At 39.6% G+C, this 17,696-nt stretch overlaps 2 protein-coding genes across 2 annotated transcripts; both read right to left on the bottom strand.

The window, feature by feature from the left end:
* Positions 1–4,806: 4,806 nt before the first annotated feature.
* Positions 4,807–5,742, bottom strand: LOC139723971 (uncharacterized). The gene has a single exon (XM_071635171.1). It carries the CDS (start codon positions 5,740–5,742, stop codon positions 4,807–4,809), a length of 936 nt encoding a protein of 311 aa, XP_071491272.1.
* Positions 5,739–7,103, bottom strand: LOC139723972 (uncharacterized). The gene has a single exon (XM_071635172.1). The coding sequence runs from the start codon at positions 7,101–7,103 to the stop codon at positions 5,739–5,741; it is 1,365 nt and encodes a 454-aa protein (XP_071491273.1).
* Positions 7,104–17,696: the final 10,593 nt, after the last annotated feature.

The following is a 17,696-nucleotide window of genomic DNA, read 5'->3' on the forward strand; positions in this document are numbered from 1 at the left end:
TGCAGTTAATTCTGCTCTCATAATACATATTGAAGGTAATCTAAAAACTTTACCTATATCATACTGATCAACATAAAAAGCAGCACCAGTATTGTTATTGTCTTGCCTTGATCCATCTGTGTATATTTTCAAATACCCTTTCCATCTTATTAATAATCTTTCTTCTACATAATTTGCTACCTCTATCTCAGTATCACTTCTTTTCCTAATGTTATCAAAAATAAAATATGATATTCTCGGAGGTACATAATACCAGTACGGTTCTTTTAATATACAATCATAAATTTGTTCAACTTTTGTATTCAAAGTACATGCCCTCATAACAAGCGGGCCTTGACCGGTTTTCCAATGAAATCGATCGTAATACCAACATGGCTGTAATATTTCAACTGTAGAATGCCGTTTCCTTTCAAAAGACATTAAATAAAATCTATACTTATCAACAAATATACTTCTGCGAAATTTTAAGGGCATCTCTCCACACTCTACTTGTAAAGCTTCAAGAGATGTCTTACGCACTGCACCAGTAACTATTCTCAAAGCCTGATATTGAATACAATCAAGTTTACGTTTTGTGCTACTACCTGCAGCATCATACAATTCACATCCATAATCTAAAATTGATCTTATCAATCCTTTATATACCGTCAGTAATATTTGTCCGTTACTGCCCCATGGTGTACCAGCAACACATCTCATCAAATTCAATCGCTTTACAGCCTTGTCTTTAATAACATCAATATGTTTTTTCCAGTTTAACTTCTGATCAAACCACATTCCTAAAAACTTATATTCCACATATTGTTTAATTTCATATCCTTCAATAAATAATTTAACATTATTTTTCTGTTTATTAGTAAATACCATCACAGCTGATTTATCGGCTGAAACATCTATCTTCCAGTCTCTACACCATGACATAATTTCGTCAATTGCTCTTTGTAATTTCTTCTGCAAATAATATAAATTTCTACTCATACCCCATAACGCTATATCATCAGCATATACTGATAATTTAACACAATTTTCTTTCAATTTTAAATCACTCAGCATAACATTAAACAAAACTGGACTCATAACACTTCCTTGGGGAGTCCCCCTTTTCAGCACATATTCTTCAGAATATACACCATCTAACTTTACTACACATTGTCTATTTCCCAAAAATGCAGCACTCCACCTTAACATTCTATCTTTAATTCCAATCGCTTCAATCTTTTGAAGTAAACCTTTTCTCCAGATCTTATCGAAAGCCTTAGTTAAATCTAAGAACACAACAACCACATATTCTTTATTCGCCATTCCTTTTTGTACATCAGATTCTAATCTCACCAACTGGTCCATAGTACTTCTATTTTTTCTAAAACCCGTTTGAAACGGATTTAATATATCCTTCCTCTCCAAATACCATACTAATCTGTTTTTCACCATTCTTTCCATGATCTTACACATCACTGAGATTAAAGTAATCGGGCGATATGACGTAGGATTCGTGGGGTCTTTTCCCGGTTTCAACACAGGAATTTGTATACATTGATACCATTCAACTGGAAAAATTGCTTTAATCCATACATCATTATACAATTGTAATAAACATTTATACATAATTTCAGGTAGCGATTGTACCATGATAGCATTAATACCATCTTTTCCTGCCGCTGTATTTTTCATTTCTTTCAACGCATTCTTTAACTCTCTCATTGTGAATTCCTCATTGAAAGGACTATCAACTTGCTCATATGAATTTACTTTGATTACTTCATTCTCAATATGTTTCCTTTTTTCTTCTTCTTTTGAATTACATGTATCATTTGTTTCGATCAACTGAAACGCCTTAGCAATAAGATTTGCTTTTTGTAATATATCTATTACCGGTGCCATCTTATCCATCTCAAATAAATTACTGCTAACATAAGTATTCTCCTTACTTTTCTGTAATCCTTTCACTTTTTTCCAAACTTTACCCACATCCGTCATTCGATTAAACGACTGGCAGTATTTGAGCCAGTATTTATACTTTTCTTCTCTTATAACTTTCTGAGCATACGCTTTCTTTTCTTTATACTTTACCAAATCTTCTGTCTTATAATGCCTTCCTACTCTATTTCTATACCGATTTCTCTCTCTGATCACCTGTTCACATTTCTCTGTCCACCATGGCGCTGGATCCTTTCCTTTTCTTCCACCTATATATACCTTTTTAATATTTTCTTCTGCTACCTCATTAATCAAACTTACAATCAAAGTATATTTTTCTTGAATATTCATATCTTCTATCACTTGTAATATATCCAAATGCAAATATTTATCAGCAATTCTTTTCTTATATAAATTCCAATCAACATTTTTAAATGACCATACCTTTTCGTTAATTCCTGTTCCTTTTACATTAAAATATTTTCGAATCAATGAGCATTTTAAAACCAAATGATCACTACCAAAATTACTTTCCAATACTTTCCAATTTCATTCATGCGCAAACTTTTGCGAAGCAATGGTCAGATCTAAACATGACCAAAGACCCGTATGCGGGTCCAGTCTAGTTGCTGATCCATCATTTAATAAAACCAAATTATACTTTTCTAAAAAATTTAACCACCACTTTTCCATTACTGTCCTCTTTTCTTCCACCCCACACTACGCTGTGGGCATTGAAATCACCGAACAATATGAAATCGGTAAAACAATTTTGAATCATATCTTCCAATTTACATATATCTAATTTTTTACATGGATTATAATAATTTATAATTGATACTGGTCTATTAAAAGAAAATACATCTATTCGTTGATACTCTTCAGAAGATGGGGTTTGTATCTCTTGAAAAATGATAGATTTATGAATATAAATCACCAAACCGCCTCTACCTCCTGAACCTCTGTTCTTAATAACAGAGTTGTAATCAGGTATATTGAAAACATTATAATCTGTAAACCAACTCTCTTGTATACATATAATATCTGGTAAATTTGTCCGTTCTTTACCTTCTATCAACTTTTTTGTAAAATTCTGTTCCATGAGCATTCATGCTCTGGGCATTCCATTGAAGGATATTAAATACATGATATGTGCGACGGGAAGTATCCTGTTCGCTTTGAGTATTTTGACTCATTGAAGACGTTCATGGATGAGTTCGGGTGACACATCTTGTATATCTAAGCATCGTTTGGCTGCTTCAACCACAAGTCTAATTCTGTTCGAATGAGTTGTTTCTTTCTCCAGATTATTGATGATGAAAGTGACACATGACAAAAAATCAACATTGACATTGAAAGATGACGTGGCTGGTTGTTCTGGTTCCCCTGTTTGCTCTTTTTTTTCCTCAGCAGGTTCTCTTTTTTCCGTTTGGGTTCCTTGATGTACCATAATTATTCTCTGTTTCAGAGGCGGACTTTCAACTGTATTTGATTGTGTGCTTTGGGGGGTCCTATTTTTTTCATTCTCTTGGGGTAAATTCTGTCGCTTTTTTCACTGGCCTGTTGTGTCGTCTCTACTTGTTGTGAGGGTTGGGTATTCGACACACTCTGTCGATTCATTTCAGTAGACTGCTGCGACTTATATTGTTTTGCAGCTTGTGCGTACGACACCTTGTTCTCAAGTTTGAGCGTCTGTATCTCTTTAGCTTCTTTGTAGTAGATGCAGCCCTGGTAAGCCGCTGAATGGTTTTCTTTACATCTAAAGCACTTTGGGTTGTCCTTTGTTTGACATTCCTCAAAGTGGTGGTTATCACCACATCTCACACATCTTATTTTCCCCCTACACTGGCTTTTTACGTGTCCGAATTGTTGGCATTGGAAACATCGTGTGAGGGGAGCTACGTATTCATGCACTCTGTATGTTTGATACAAACAGGTGATAGATGCGGGCATTTGTTGCGTGTCAAAAAACAGTAGCACAGAAGGTGTGGGGCCTAGTACTCCTTCGACCCTTTTTTTTTGAAACGCTTTACTTGCATGACTCCTTGGTCCTTCAACAATTCTTGCAGCTCTTCTTCAGTAATCTGCTCATCAACTCTATGGATGACTCCTTTGCTACCCACCACTTTTGATTGTATTCTTTCAACTTTCACAGATACCCCTGCCAACTCACTCATTTCTAAGGCTTTCTTCATCTGTTTTTCGTCTTTACATACGATTTTCAGTACCCGCTTTTCTTTCACTTTGTACATTTTTTCAACTTCCCCGATTTGTTTATGTAGGTGCTGTACTAGTTTGACGGGGCTGATCTGACAAACATTTTGCTCACCTAATCCCACTATGGTTACCGCCATATTTGATCTTTGATTTTGTCCCGTTTCTGTAGTTGCTATTTTAGAAGTAGATCTATCTGTCTCATTACACACACTTTCTTTTCTAATTCTTTTTTCCTCCTGAGTCTCAACTGTGGATTTAGATCTAGGTCTAACTTTTCTCTTCCTCCTTTCTACTCTCCAGCCATTGTCTTCATCTTCGCTGTCTTCTGTTCCCTTTCCTATTTCAATATGCTTGCTAGGTCTAGGTGATATTGAACTACGCACATCCATAGCGGCCTGATGGTAGGCCTCTTCGCCGCTGGATGAGGTTTCATCTGCAAACATATTCAGATGTACTTTTGATTCATTGGTTGGTTGGTGCGTGCACGCAAGTTATAGCGTGTATGCGGACGTGGTAGTGGGCCCGCGGCCGCCGGAGCCGGGTCGGGCAGTGCGCCACACTGTGTCCGCTGTATGCTGCGTTCATGCGGACCTAGTTGGCAGTACGTTTCCTCCCCCAGCGGGGCGGGCAGTGCGCCATCCTGTGGCCGCTGTTTACAGCGTCTATGCGGACCTAGTTGGCAGCACGTCGCCCCCCGGGGCGGGCCGGGTAGTGAGTCCTCCTGCGTCCGTTGACTGCCGTCACGATTCGGTGACTTTGGTTTGTGCATAGACGGTGCATGCGAATGCAACGCATCCATGACTCGGGTAACTCTATGCCGACGTCCCTGTTGAGGTTGTCCTCACTGAGTCGTATATGGATGGCTTCCTTCACTCTACGAGTGTACCAGTGTCGTGCTGTGTCCATGCACTTCACGCCTTTCCAGTCTGGTTGGTGTTGGGCATTCCATGCATGCTCTGCTACTGCAGATGCCTCTGTTTTGCAGTTGGTGACGTCTCGGCGGTGTTCGGATAACCTTTCCCCTACCGGTCTGCCGGTTTCTCCGATGTAGCTCATCCCACAGTCTCTGCAGGGTATACGGTAGATCACTCCGTCTTTCCTGAGGGGAGGTACCGGGTCTTTGGCTCGAACCAGGTGATTTCTGATAGTGGCGTCGGCTTTGTAGACGACTCGGATATTGTGTTTCGCCAGCCGGCGTCTCAGAACAGGAGCAATTGACTCCACATAGGGGAGGACAACCGTGGACTTGTACTCCTCCTTGTCCTGTTCAGGTTGAACTCTTGCTGTTCGTGCCTTGTTGATGAAACACCTGGGATAGCCATTGGCCGACAATGCTGATCGCAAATGACGTTTCTCGCTTGCTGTGCCAGAGGGCTTGGTTATGATCTTGTTTGCTCGATCGTAGAGGCATCTGATCACTCCTCGTTTGGCGGAGGTAGGGTGGTGTGAGTTGAAGGCCAGATATTGGTCTGTGTGTGTGGGCTTTCTGTATATGGTTGTGCTCAGTTTCCCCCCTATGTCCCTGTGGACTAGGGTGTCCAGGAAGGCGATGCTTCCTTGTGTTTCTTGCTCTGAGGTGAACTTGATAGTAGGTTCTCTCGTATTCATGAATTCGAGTAGCTTGTCAGCGTGCCTCCTGTCGGCAACGATGAAGGTATCATCGACGTACCGCTTCCAAATCCTGGGTGCGGTTCCGGGGGGGACACTCTTCCAAGGCTTGTTCTTCGAAGGCCTCCATATACATGTTGGCAACTACAGCAGACACAGGGCTGCCCATGGCGGCGCCCTCTAATTGTTCGTAGTATGTGTCGTTGTAGAGAAAGTAGGTGGATCTCAGAACAAATTAAGCTGAGGAGGTCCGTGACCTCATCCGGACTGAGGGTGGTTCTGGTTGACAAATCTTTGTCCGCCAAGAGCCGTGAGTGTGCAACACTGCATGCACCATCAATCGGGACGTTTGTGAACAGTGACGTCACGTCAAAGGAAAGCATCAACTCGTTGGAGCTTATAGTCTGAGTGCTGACGAATTCGGCGAAGTCGGTGGAATTGCGAACGGAGTGGCAAGTTCGTCCCGTGAGCGGGGAAAGAATTTGAGCTAGAAACTTCGACAGATCATAAGCAAACGATCCTATGCACGACACAATAGGGCGCAGTGGGACAGACTGCTTGTGGATCTTGGGGAGGCCGTAGATTCTTGGTGGTTGTTTGCGTTTGGGACGCAACCTGTGATAGGTGTTGTCGTCTAGGCTCCCTTTCTTACGTAGCCCCATCAATGCGGCTGTAAGTTTACGGGAGAGGGAGTCGGTGGGGTCCCTCTTGATCTCCCGGTAAGAATCCGTGGAGAGGAGGTCCGTCATTTTCCCTTTGTAGTCGCTGGTGTTCAGTATCACAGCGGCTCGGCCTTTGTCGGCAGGCAGCACTATGATATCTCGGTCTTTCTTGAGTGTTTCCAGGGCTCTGTGCATCTCCCCGGTGATGTTGGGTTTTGGAGGTTTGGCTTGTTGTAGGACGGTGCTGATGTCCTTTCTGATAGACTCTTTGGATTCTGCATCCAAGGTCCGAATGGTGGATTCCACTCTGGAAACAATTTCCACTGCGGGTATCCGCTTGGGGGCAATCGCAAAGCTCATGCCTTTCTTTAGAAGAGAATTCTCAGTCGGTGACAGAGTACGAGAAGATAAGTTGACCACCCATTTCTCAGTATCAACTGCCCGTTCATGTCTAGTTTGAGTGCTAGGGACCAATAGGTCGAGAAACTTGGCCTGCTGCCTTTCCTTTGACTTCTGAAACACGTCGCGGAATATGGCATCATGCAGTCGTAGTATCTCATTGCTGTCGGCGGCGGAAAGCAAGACGTGTATATCGGAAGCGGTGATACTTACCTCTTTCTCAGTAGAATCCCTTGTGAGGCGCGTGAGGAGGATCCTTTCCCGTAGAAAGCGGATACTAGGTCCGCATGAACGCAGCATACAGCGGACACAGTGTGGCGCACTGCCCGACCCGGCTCCGGCGGCCGCGGGCCCACTACCACGTCCGCATACACGCTATAACTTGCGTGCACGCACCAACGTGTCTTATTGTACCTGACGAAGCTCAGCAGTAGCGAGCGAAACGTCGTACACCTTTCTACGATCTTCTTCGCGAGACAAATGAATAATTGTTTCCCTAACGTCAAAGAATAATGTTCTTGGTTCAAGCGTAAAAGGGGTAACTATGTAGGCCTATTTCTGTAAAAGGAATCACATTCTTCAAGCCACGGGCTTTTTTAGTGATTTCCTAGACATTTGATGATGGTACGTAATATCTGGCTTTTTTTTTCCCTTTTATGAAATTAATGAATTGAATTGAATTGAAAATAGCGGACTGTACTCATAGTATACGGCATTACCCTTTGGTGTCTGAATGTTGTCTGCATGTGAAATTCTCTCACGTAACTCGCAAAATTAAGATGGCGGTGATGACAACGTGAGGCTCGGCAAGTAGTGTGTATTATGGCTGGCTGTCTCAACTTACCTTTGACAATAGCCAAACATCAGTGATCTTTAGACAAGGTCAGGGTATAGATATACGAACGATTGAAACGCAATTGAAAATGCGTATATACTCCATATAGGCAATCAAACATAAAAAGTAAAAGTTTTGAAGAAAAAGATGAAAATATAACACAGTTATGTTTATGCATGCAAAATGCACGCTTATACCTACATGTAATGATTATGACAAATTGTGTGTGTTTGCATAATAGGCCTATGTATAGATATGTAGATACAGACGTGATGCATTAATCAGTAATAAAAAGATGACCCCGATTTTAATATAATCAAGACCGAAGAAGAGCTTTTTGTTGTTGGTTACATTCCCAAACGCTTATAGAAGTGGGTCTTTTCAGTATATCTGTTCTATTCTAGAGGGCACAAAGATCCATTGAATGAGGACTATTGAAACTCTAATCGGAACTATTGATTCTTCATAACCTCACCCTTGCGTACCCCCCCCCCCCAAAAAAAAAAGAGATTATCCCTTTATCTGAAAAAAAAAACTAAATAAAAACAGAAACTTGTCGGGGGGGGGGGGGGTTAACAAGCAATGATTAAATAAAAGAAATAAGACCAAAGATATTTTAACAAGAAAGGGCTATATCCATAATACTGTATGGCAACTTTATTATAAGCGTTGACAAGGATTGTAAGCAGCTTCTCAGGAGACACTTAATTGTTTACTTTGTATAGTCTGAAACCATCATTTTGTCCCAACTTTAGTTCCGCTGCATATCGCTCCATCGCCAGAGAGATCAATCTCTTATGTCACTTCTGTTGGTGGACCTTCAGAGGCGATTTGATAGCAGGTTCATATGTTTTGACAGCGCTAGTCTCCACCAACCGTGGCAAAAGAACTTGACAACTCTCATAAAAAATCTGGGTTATTGATATTTTGAAACAGGATCGATTTACAGCATGTTTCATTTGAATGCCAATTAAGCTAAGAAGAAATCTAATTACACGCGACTCATAATGGTGAAAATGACAGAAACATTTTGCTCATTTACACCACAAACATCGTTTGCCTGATCCCTTCCGTTCTCCGCAGCCAAAGTGCTGGAGAGGTGTATCGATCGTCTTCAAATAAAGAAAGGAGAAAGAGCGAGAGAGGAGAGCGCACCAGAATAGTTCAATAAAGACCGTTTGAGTCTTGAGATACTCACTCACGCGGAATACACAGCGACACGTTTAATGCCAGCCCATGTGTGGGAATTATCGAAGTTAGGGAACAATGTGTTATAGGGAGCGCGCCGGGCTCCTGGTATGTGTCCTGCTTTGCCTTCCTCTGTTGATGTCGCCAGACGGTACATGCAACGCGAATGAGTCAAGAGCTGGAGATAGCAGCTTTATCCGCATTAAACATCCATTGTGTGTAGCAAAGCAAGGCTTCACTTGGGCGTAATGCGAGAGGGCAAAGTGTTTTACTTTCACGCATGGGGATTATTCTCAATGTGAAGCCATATATATCGCAGTCTGCTTGATACTTGGGATCGTCTTTGCCAGTGACCGATAGGCCTATTATTCCTGCATGTATACAAGAAAACACAGACAGGAGGACGTGAGGAGAAAATGTTCCGGTTATTTTGAACTACGTTAATATTGGAAAAGGGTCTGGAGGCGCCTTTTTCCTAGCTGGTCTGGTAGGTCCTATCTGAGCGGGTCTGTACCTCCCTGGACCCTGTCGTGTCTATCACTCCCCCATCGCTCTCGTGGTCTCAGAAGCACCAAAAAAAAAAAATGTCGTTCCGGCCAAGACTGCAAGACAAGCTGCCCGTGTCTGTCATCATTTTCATCGCCTTTCTAATCTACCTCAATATGGGACTGCTTTTCATCATATCAAACTTCGGTCATGTCGGTAAGAATCGTATCGGGTTTCTTTTTCTCTTACCTTCTTTTATCGAACATGTCAATATTTGCAGGTGATCATGATGTATGTCAAATCCTCAATTCTCATAATTTGCTTCGATATAACATGCGTTACATCCTCCTTTGTAAAGAGTGCATTGGTTCAGTCCAAGAACCTTGTGATGTCAGCTTGCCTTTGAACCAATCATCACATTTTTTTTTTCTAACGGGAGCGGAACGTGTTGTTTTATTGTTTTATTTCTTTTTTCATTTTGTATTTATTTACTAATATCTTATGTAATAATAATGATAATAATAATAATAATAATAATAATAATAACATAACAATGATAATACTGATGATGATAACAATAATTTATTGCTATCATTATTATTATTATTATTATTATTATTATTATTATTATCATTATTATTATTTGCTTGGAATTACATCGTGTGCATGCGAAGCAGCGACACGGACGACATTATTAAACGAGAGTTGCTGCTGGATGTGATCTCTGTATTTGCACGTTATCCTGTTCCTATTACTCTATCCAGTGGGTTTCATAGCGCGAAGTGTCGCCCTGTGAACGTCTGGCTATCGATAATAATAATAATAATAATAGTGAGACTCTTGTAGAGCGCACATTTCTACCTAAAAAAGATACTCAAGGCGCTATAGAACAGAGTACATATTGTGTCACGTTACAACAGTATCACAGAAAATAAGACAATAAACCAACAAACAATATATACGTACACATACATTACATACAGGCATACAATATTGTCAATTCAAATTAAAAATATACGTCTTGAGATTCTTTTTGAAACTATCAATGGAAGATGCTTCTCTAAGAAATTTTGGTAGGCCATTCCATAGTTTTGGGCCCATATATGAAAAAGCCCGATCCCCCCAATTATGCTTGATTCGAGGTACCTGTAATTTTAGCGAGTTTGATGAACGTAGACAGGCCCGTAGCCAGGATTTTTCAAGGGGGGGTGCGGTCACTAAAAAAACGGACCTTCGGTACCAATACCAATGATCACACACACACACACACACACACACACACACTTATATATATATATATATATATATATATATATATATTCTTTGGACGACCGAACTACAAAAGTTGTATAAGAATTTGGGCGCGAAGCGCGCCGCAAATTGTGAATTTTGACTGTTTTGATGACGTTTTAAAGTCTCGAGGAAATTTGTATTTTTGTCTGTTGCATGCAATCGCGTTGCGGTATTTCATCTAGGAAATAGTAAAAACTCATTTTGCCAGGAAGTTGCAAAGTTTAATTCTGTTCGAGACTCTGCGCGCGTAGCGCGCCGCAAAATTGAGAATAGTGATTTTCCTGGTGTTGTTTTAACTTTTATTTTTTCTATTGTATACCCGCGTTAGCAGGCCTGAAGCCAGGATTTTTAAAGGAAGGGGGGATTGCGTTAATTAACAAAACGGTCCTTTGATACTGTCCCGGGAGGGGTAGCGACAATTAAAAGGTGGACACCATGCTCATACATGGACTTTCAAAATGGCCCCTAAACGAGTAATGATCATATGATTTTTTCGGGCCTTAAAAACAAGTATTCCTTAAATGTTTCCTGCACCCTAAAGAAGTACTTCATCATGATTGAACAATATACCATTTTCCCAAATTTCGGCCTTTTTGATACCCTTTGATTATATACGCTCGTACATCACACTTTCCATCTAATCCGTGAGAAAAAACGACCCCTATTACGCGTTTTCTTTAGCGAGTATGGTCACGGTGTCCACCTTTCAGTTGGAGTTTTCCATCCCATTGGATGCTGTTTGGAAGATGAAACATTCACTTTACTATACAGTATATCAGCCGTTGGTATGCGAGTTTGTCAAAAACGAAAATAAATAAGAAAATTTTTAAAACAAAATAAATTGTAAATGTGAACCATTTATATTTTGCCTCCTTGTGGTAGGATATTTCCAGCATTTCCGAACTTTCAAATAATCATATTAGATTTAATAATATTAAAGGTAGCAGATCCGATTCGCAAACATCTCCAATATCAGTCAAATGTCATATTAACCATCATGCTAAGAAGGTTTTCTTTGTGAAATTTGGAGGTCAGTGAAATTCAAAAATTAAACATCCGTTAGCCATTGGAAGAAGTTGAGTGCAAATTCAGACCTCGGGCTTAGTGCTCAGATGTTTTCCTATTTGATTTGATCTGTCTTACTGTGCACACTAAGATACATACTGGAATGGTTATTTCTTATTTATTAAATTATAGTAGCATATTTGGTTACTAGCTGTCTCTAGGCATTTTCGAATTTGGGCTGCAAAGAGATCCACTACCTTTAAGTTAGAAGAGAGAAAAGTAAATAATGATAAAATAAACAAACATAAAAGAATGAGTTTCTTTTGTAATACTATCTGACAAACTTTTTACTTTACCATTTTACTTCATAGCTCAGCACTTTTCATTCTCTCTCATACCCTCTTACCCATTACATTTAAATGAAATACAACTAAAATGAGTTTGCGTGCCTGCATAATACTCTTTGGAAATTATAAGTGAGAATGTTCTTAGGTTTTGGCTCACTTTAAAATGAGAACCAATAGAACTGTCACAACATGAGAAAATGTTTAAGTAATAATCAACAGTACATTTCCGAATTTGGCCTGAAAAGAAATCCGCTACCTGTAAGTTAGAAAAGAGATTAGTAAATAATGATAAAATAAACAACAAAAAAGAATGAGTTTCTACCGCCGTACCCAGAACAGAGCCTGAAACGGTGCAGGCTCAAGAAATCGTTTGTACTATACGTCTTGAAGTACTGTGTGATACTGTTGACTCAGACTTCTACAAAGCTGTAAGTGAGAATTTTAACCCAATCCGGCTCATTGCCTTTGTTTTTTATGAAAAATATGAATAAAGAATGTAAATTAAATAACGACGCGTCACAATGCAGTCTAACGCTCTCACAATGTTATCATATATAGGGTTTTTCCCTGACTGTTTTTACTCCGGAGCTCTTGCAATATTCAGGCTTTTGTAATACTATCTGACAAACTTTTTACTTTACCATTTTACTTCATAGCTCAGCATTCTCTCTCATACCCTCTTACCCATTACATTTAAATGAAATACAACTAAATTGAGTTTGCGTGCCTGCATAATACTCTTTGGAAATTATAAGTGAGAATGTTCTTAGGTTTTGGCTCACTTCAAAATGAGAACCAATCGAACTGTCACAACATGAGAAAATGTATAACTAATAGAGAACTGGAGTAAGACAGGCCTTTCATTTTGTTTTGTCTCTCCTGATCGTTCGTAAGAAATGCTAATTCATGACCACCTTTTCACAATTTGATTGGAGCATGCATTCATAATGGAAAATAGTTGACATAATAATCTATCCCCAGGCATTATCATGCCAACATGTACTTATATACACATGTACTATATCTTTGTGAGACGTAGATATAAAATGTCTCAGGTTTTCGATTATAGTAATTTCGAGGAAATTTCTTTAATTTTTATCATATATGTAAACTTGAGGCTATTAGATTTTCATCCACTTACCTCTGTTCCTGTGAAAAATTGCAAGTGTCAACCTCAATGTCATCCACGAATCGCACGTACTCGGGCGGCCAGTGGAAAAAAAAACACCGGTCACACGCGCCAAGGGCCATGGCATGCAGTGCCAATATAATAATAGCTCGCACGAATTGATACATAACATTTGTGTTTGCAGTGTGCATGGGGACGATCCGATGGTTCATACAACAAAAGGGTTTCGTACAATTATTTTTAACATTGTTAAACGTACTCTTCCACATTTACGTAGCATATAATGTGTCTTTATATTTATTTGGATTGTTATCTTGAGAATTGCTAAAAACCGTTATTATGAAAAAGTGGACCTTTCAGAATTTGGGGGGGTGCGTACGCACCCGACGCACCCCCCCTGGCTACGGGCCTGCGTAGATTACGTGGTGGTTGGTGAAGATGAAGAGTATTTTGAAGGTAGACAGGGGCAAATTTGCGCAATGTACGGTAAACAAGAAGAAGATAGGGGATAAATGGACAGGTTTTTCCTATACCCTCAGCCCAAACACGTAAATGCAATGTACCAAAAGTATTTCAAGAATATCATGAATGCATATAAGGAAGATTGTAGAATAATAAACAAGTGCACGCATGGGCCCGCCACCAATGTGAGCAAGGAGGTTTAAGAATTGGAGTTCCAAATGGCTGTAATTATTCAAACAGTTGTCAGTTTTCTGTTGATGTACAAAAGAATTCCCAAGGTGCATTTGTGCCTCTGATGATTGATGTTCGATGCCGCCGTCTTGCTGGGCAATCATCCGAAGATTCATTTTGAACGTTAACACAATGTTGGCTAAATTTTGCTTGTTTATTCATCAAAATGAAATGAAATCTCATTTAATGATAAAGCATATAAAACAAAAAGTCAATACCGTCCAGACATTTTGGCAAAAGTGTAAATCAGAGCTGTACCATGTGAAAGTGTTTAAACTGTATCCTCCTGGAAAGCCGGTTTTATTGCTTTTCCACATAATTCGGATAAATAAAACTGATATGGAATGATCTTGAAGTATAATTCTCTGATAGATATATCAGATTAGGAGTATCCGGGCATGCCCAGTCGAGTATAATGTTAATTTTTATTTCATCGTTTTTTCCGCAGTTTCTATTCGCGCACCCCGTGTCTGTACCATTATATTACATATACCTTTTATAAGTAGGGATCCCGGAAAGCAATTATCATCACAAAGACATATCTTCCTTAGAAAGTGACTGGTGATTATGCTATGAGACACGAGTCAATTGCCGTCCTACCTGCGTGGCTGATCCAGTTTGAGACATGCTTCAAATATTTTCGAGCGGCAGCATCCGAGCACCGCGGTGCTTCAAATGGAGACAAGACAGTGTTAGGAACCTTCTTGCAAACAATTTGCCAGTTCGGAGTTAGCTCATGTGCACATGGGCACAAAATAATAACCTTTCTTATTTTTTCTCACTTAGTTAGACACTTTAAACAAGCATCTTATTAGTAAGATCCCAAGACGGCCCCGGTGGGTGAAGACGTATGTGTTTGTTGCTCTTGAGTTTAGCTCCCTATAACCGTCTATTCACGTTTCTACTGGAAGATTTTCGTATTGGCTGAACGCTTGCACATAGGTGGACCTGTCTGTGATAATATCTGTTTACATCATATCACCATTTTGAATTTTTCGTCGATTTTTCGTCGTTTCTGGATACATTTTCATCATATAAACTTTACTTGTTTTTAAAGCTACTTACTGTATAACCCTACCTGACATAACAATTTAGGAATGTTCAGACGAAGACTAATAGGTGACAAGAATGGTCCGTTAGTTTAGTATTCTTCTGAAAACATCCATTTTATCATTACGTCTTTTTTAATGTATAAACAATCTCTTTGTTTTGATATTACCTAATGCCCCTTTCACTGTCAGGTGCTTGTGTTAACAAGCAACATGTATAAGGATAACTTGAATGATCATTACATCACAGATAGTTATCTGGATGACTTTAAAAACCAACCTGCGCTGTTGGTACAAATTACCTTTTTCTCTCATCGTGCTCAAAGTGGAACCCAGAACTGGCTTATGATTTAACAGGAAGGAGGTCAGTATAATGAGGAAAGTCTTCCCTCGGCACCCTCTGAATAGTATGAAGAGAAAAGAGCAAGACAACGTTAAGCATTATCTACTAGATCAAAATACACATTTGCACAGTATTACGAAATCTAATATGATTTTCATAAGTATATAATATTGTGATGATCATGTATTACATGGAGGTTTCGATATAAGCGATAGTCCGGTAGACATGATTAATAGAACGGCCACTAGAGAACAACAACAACCACCACCAAAAAAAAAAACAGTTGGTGTCAAGCCCTGTTTAATACATGCATATTATATTCATACTTGTACACACAATGTATTTGCTTATTATCTTGAGATCATACGAATGCTGTGCAAATATGGGGCTACTGTCTATGATATATACAGCAGCCCCATATTTGCACAGGATTCGTATAATCTCAAGACAATAAATAAACACATTGTGTGTATAATATGGTTTGTGTTTTCTGTTAGGTCCATGGTGTTTCCCAGTTTGGCAAAAGCAAGTTATTAGCCGCACTGCATGATAGAATCATGACAATGAGGAGGACGCCTAACAGACGTGCTGAATGCAATGTGTTTTGACAGGGAACTCGCCACTCCACGTTGCAAACAAAGGCATTTTCCAGGTGACTATACACATGGAATGGAGAGATTCGCTCGGGCGAAACTGGAATTCCGTCGGTATGCTTTCATGCTGAAGCGGAAAAAACCTTTGACAATGGAATAGTTGAAAATCGAGGCCGAAAACAAACCAAAAACTAAAAACAAAAAAACGTGATTGTTTATGATCTAAATTGACTATCGTTATACAGTATATTCATCTGAAGCAACTACGTGATGATGATGGTGATGATGATTTTCGTTATTCAGAAGGATCGTTTATCTGAAAACTAAGGTTTGTTATTTCGAAGATTCATTAGTGCAAAACACATATACTCCGTATAGAGTTTACCTAGATGTTTGTTAATCCGAAAATGAAATAGGGTTCGTTATTAATCCGAACATTATTTTGCGGCGTTATTCCGAAGGCTCGTTATTCCGAAGGTTCGTTAATCTGAAAATGAAATAAATCTCGTTTTTTCCGAAGGTTTGTTAAGCCGGAATAACGAACCTTCGGAATAATGAACACCCTATTTCAATTTCGGATTGACGAATCTTCGGAATAACGAAAGATTTGCTAATAACGAACCTTCAGAAAACGGACTGTAACCCTTGTAGGCTACTACGCCTCTGGAGAAGAATGAGAAGAAGAACATGGACAATATTCTATCACGCGACTGTCACTACAATCAGACCACGTCACAATAGCGGGCTCTTTTGGGATGTCAAGTTAACAGTGACGTAGCACGATTATTTCAATTATATCATGACATAAGGTAAAGTTAATTATGTGGATGACTGTCGGCAGTGGATGACTGTCGGCAGTGTTAAATTCTTAATCCTTGTGGATTGGATCAAATGAAAAGCGGTGGGGGAATATCAAGCGAACGGAGTGGTAGATGTTTTCGACCCGAATCAAGAAAGCTATGATTTTTTTTCCTTTTAAGTTTCTATGTTTTCAATAAGAATGAATTCAACACTTCTTATCTTAATTTATTCAAATGGGCACAACATTCATCACCTCCTCCGTCCCCCAGGGGTCCCAAAATCCCCAGATGAACGAATCTATAAAGATGTTATTTTATTATAGAACATGGAGTGACAGAGCCTAGTTGGTGCTTTGAGTAGAATTATGTATACATTGGCAGGTTGGTTACTATCGAGTTTCAAGTTTATTTTCGGTGAATCTGGGGTGGCCCCAAGGGCAAATTTGTAGGGCGTGTAATTTTCACATTTTCAGTTTTTTCTTGAAAACCCGAAGATGGATTTTCAGCAAACTTGCAGAAAGCAGCCCGTTCAGATGGGTACCATTCCCAGCCGCTCCCAACCTCCAGGGAACCACCCCCCCCCCCCCCCTGGAGCCCAATGTTTGTATTTTCATCCTTCTTCTTGCAAATGCATGGTCAATTTTTTACCAAACTAGGCAAGAATTTTAACTTATGACGACAGAAAAGATATTTTATACGAATGAACACAATGCCCCACTTGATGGCACCGGAGGCCAAGAACCCCCTAAGTGTGGGAATCTTTTAAAAAGTCGACTTCCATAAAACCAGACACACTCTGGCTAAATGCAATGTGGTAAATGTATGTTTTCAAGTTTGTTTATTGCAGATCCAGGGATGACCCCCTTCTATCGAGCCAGGACCAAACTGGGGGCCAGTTTTCATATTTTGATCTTCTTTTTGAAAACGCACGGCCAAATTTTCTATAGACTTGTGAGGTGTTATAACCAGCGTGATAGAAATGAACAATGGACATCCCATTCCCTCCTGGGGGGCATTTCATGAAGCATTTTGTCCGACAAAGTTGTCGAAACAAACTTGCTCTCAGCCAATCAGATTCAAGGATTTCAGTAGCTTGAAACAGTTTGTCAGAAAAATATCCGACCAAAATGCT

The sequence above is a fragment of the Diadema antillarum genome, unplaced genomic scaffold, assembly GCF_040938485.1.
Source record: "Diadema antillarum isolate AM-2024a unplaced genomic scaffold, OU_Dant_1.0 scf00000204, whole genome shotgun sequence".
Classification (NCBI taxonomy): Eukaryota; Metazoa; Echinodermata; class Echinoidea; order Diadematoida; family Diadematidae; genus Diadema; species Diadema antillarum.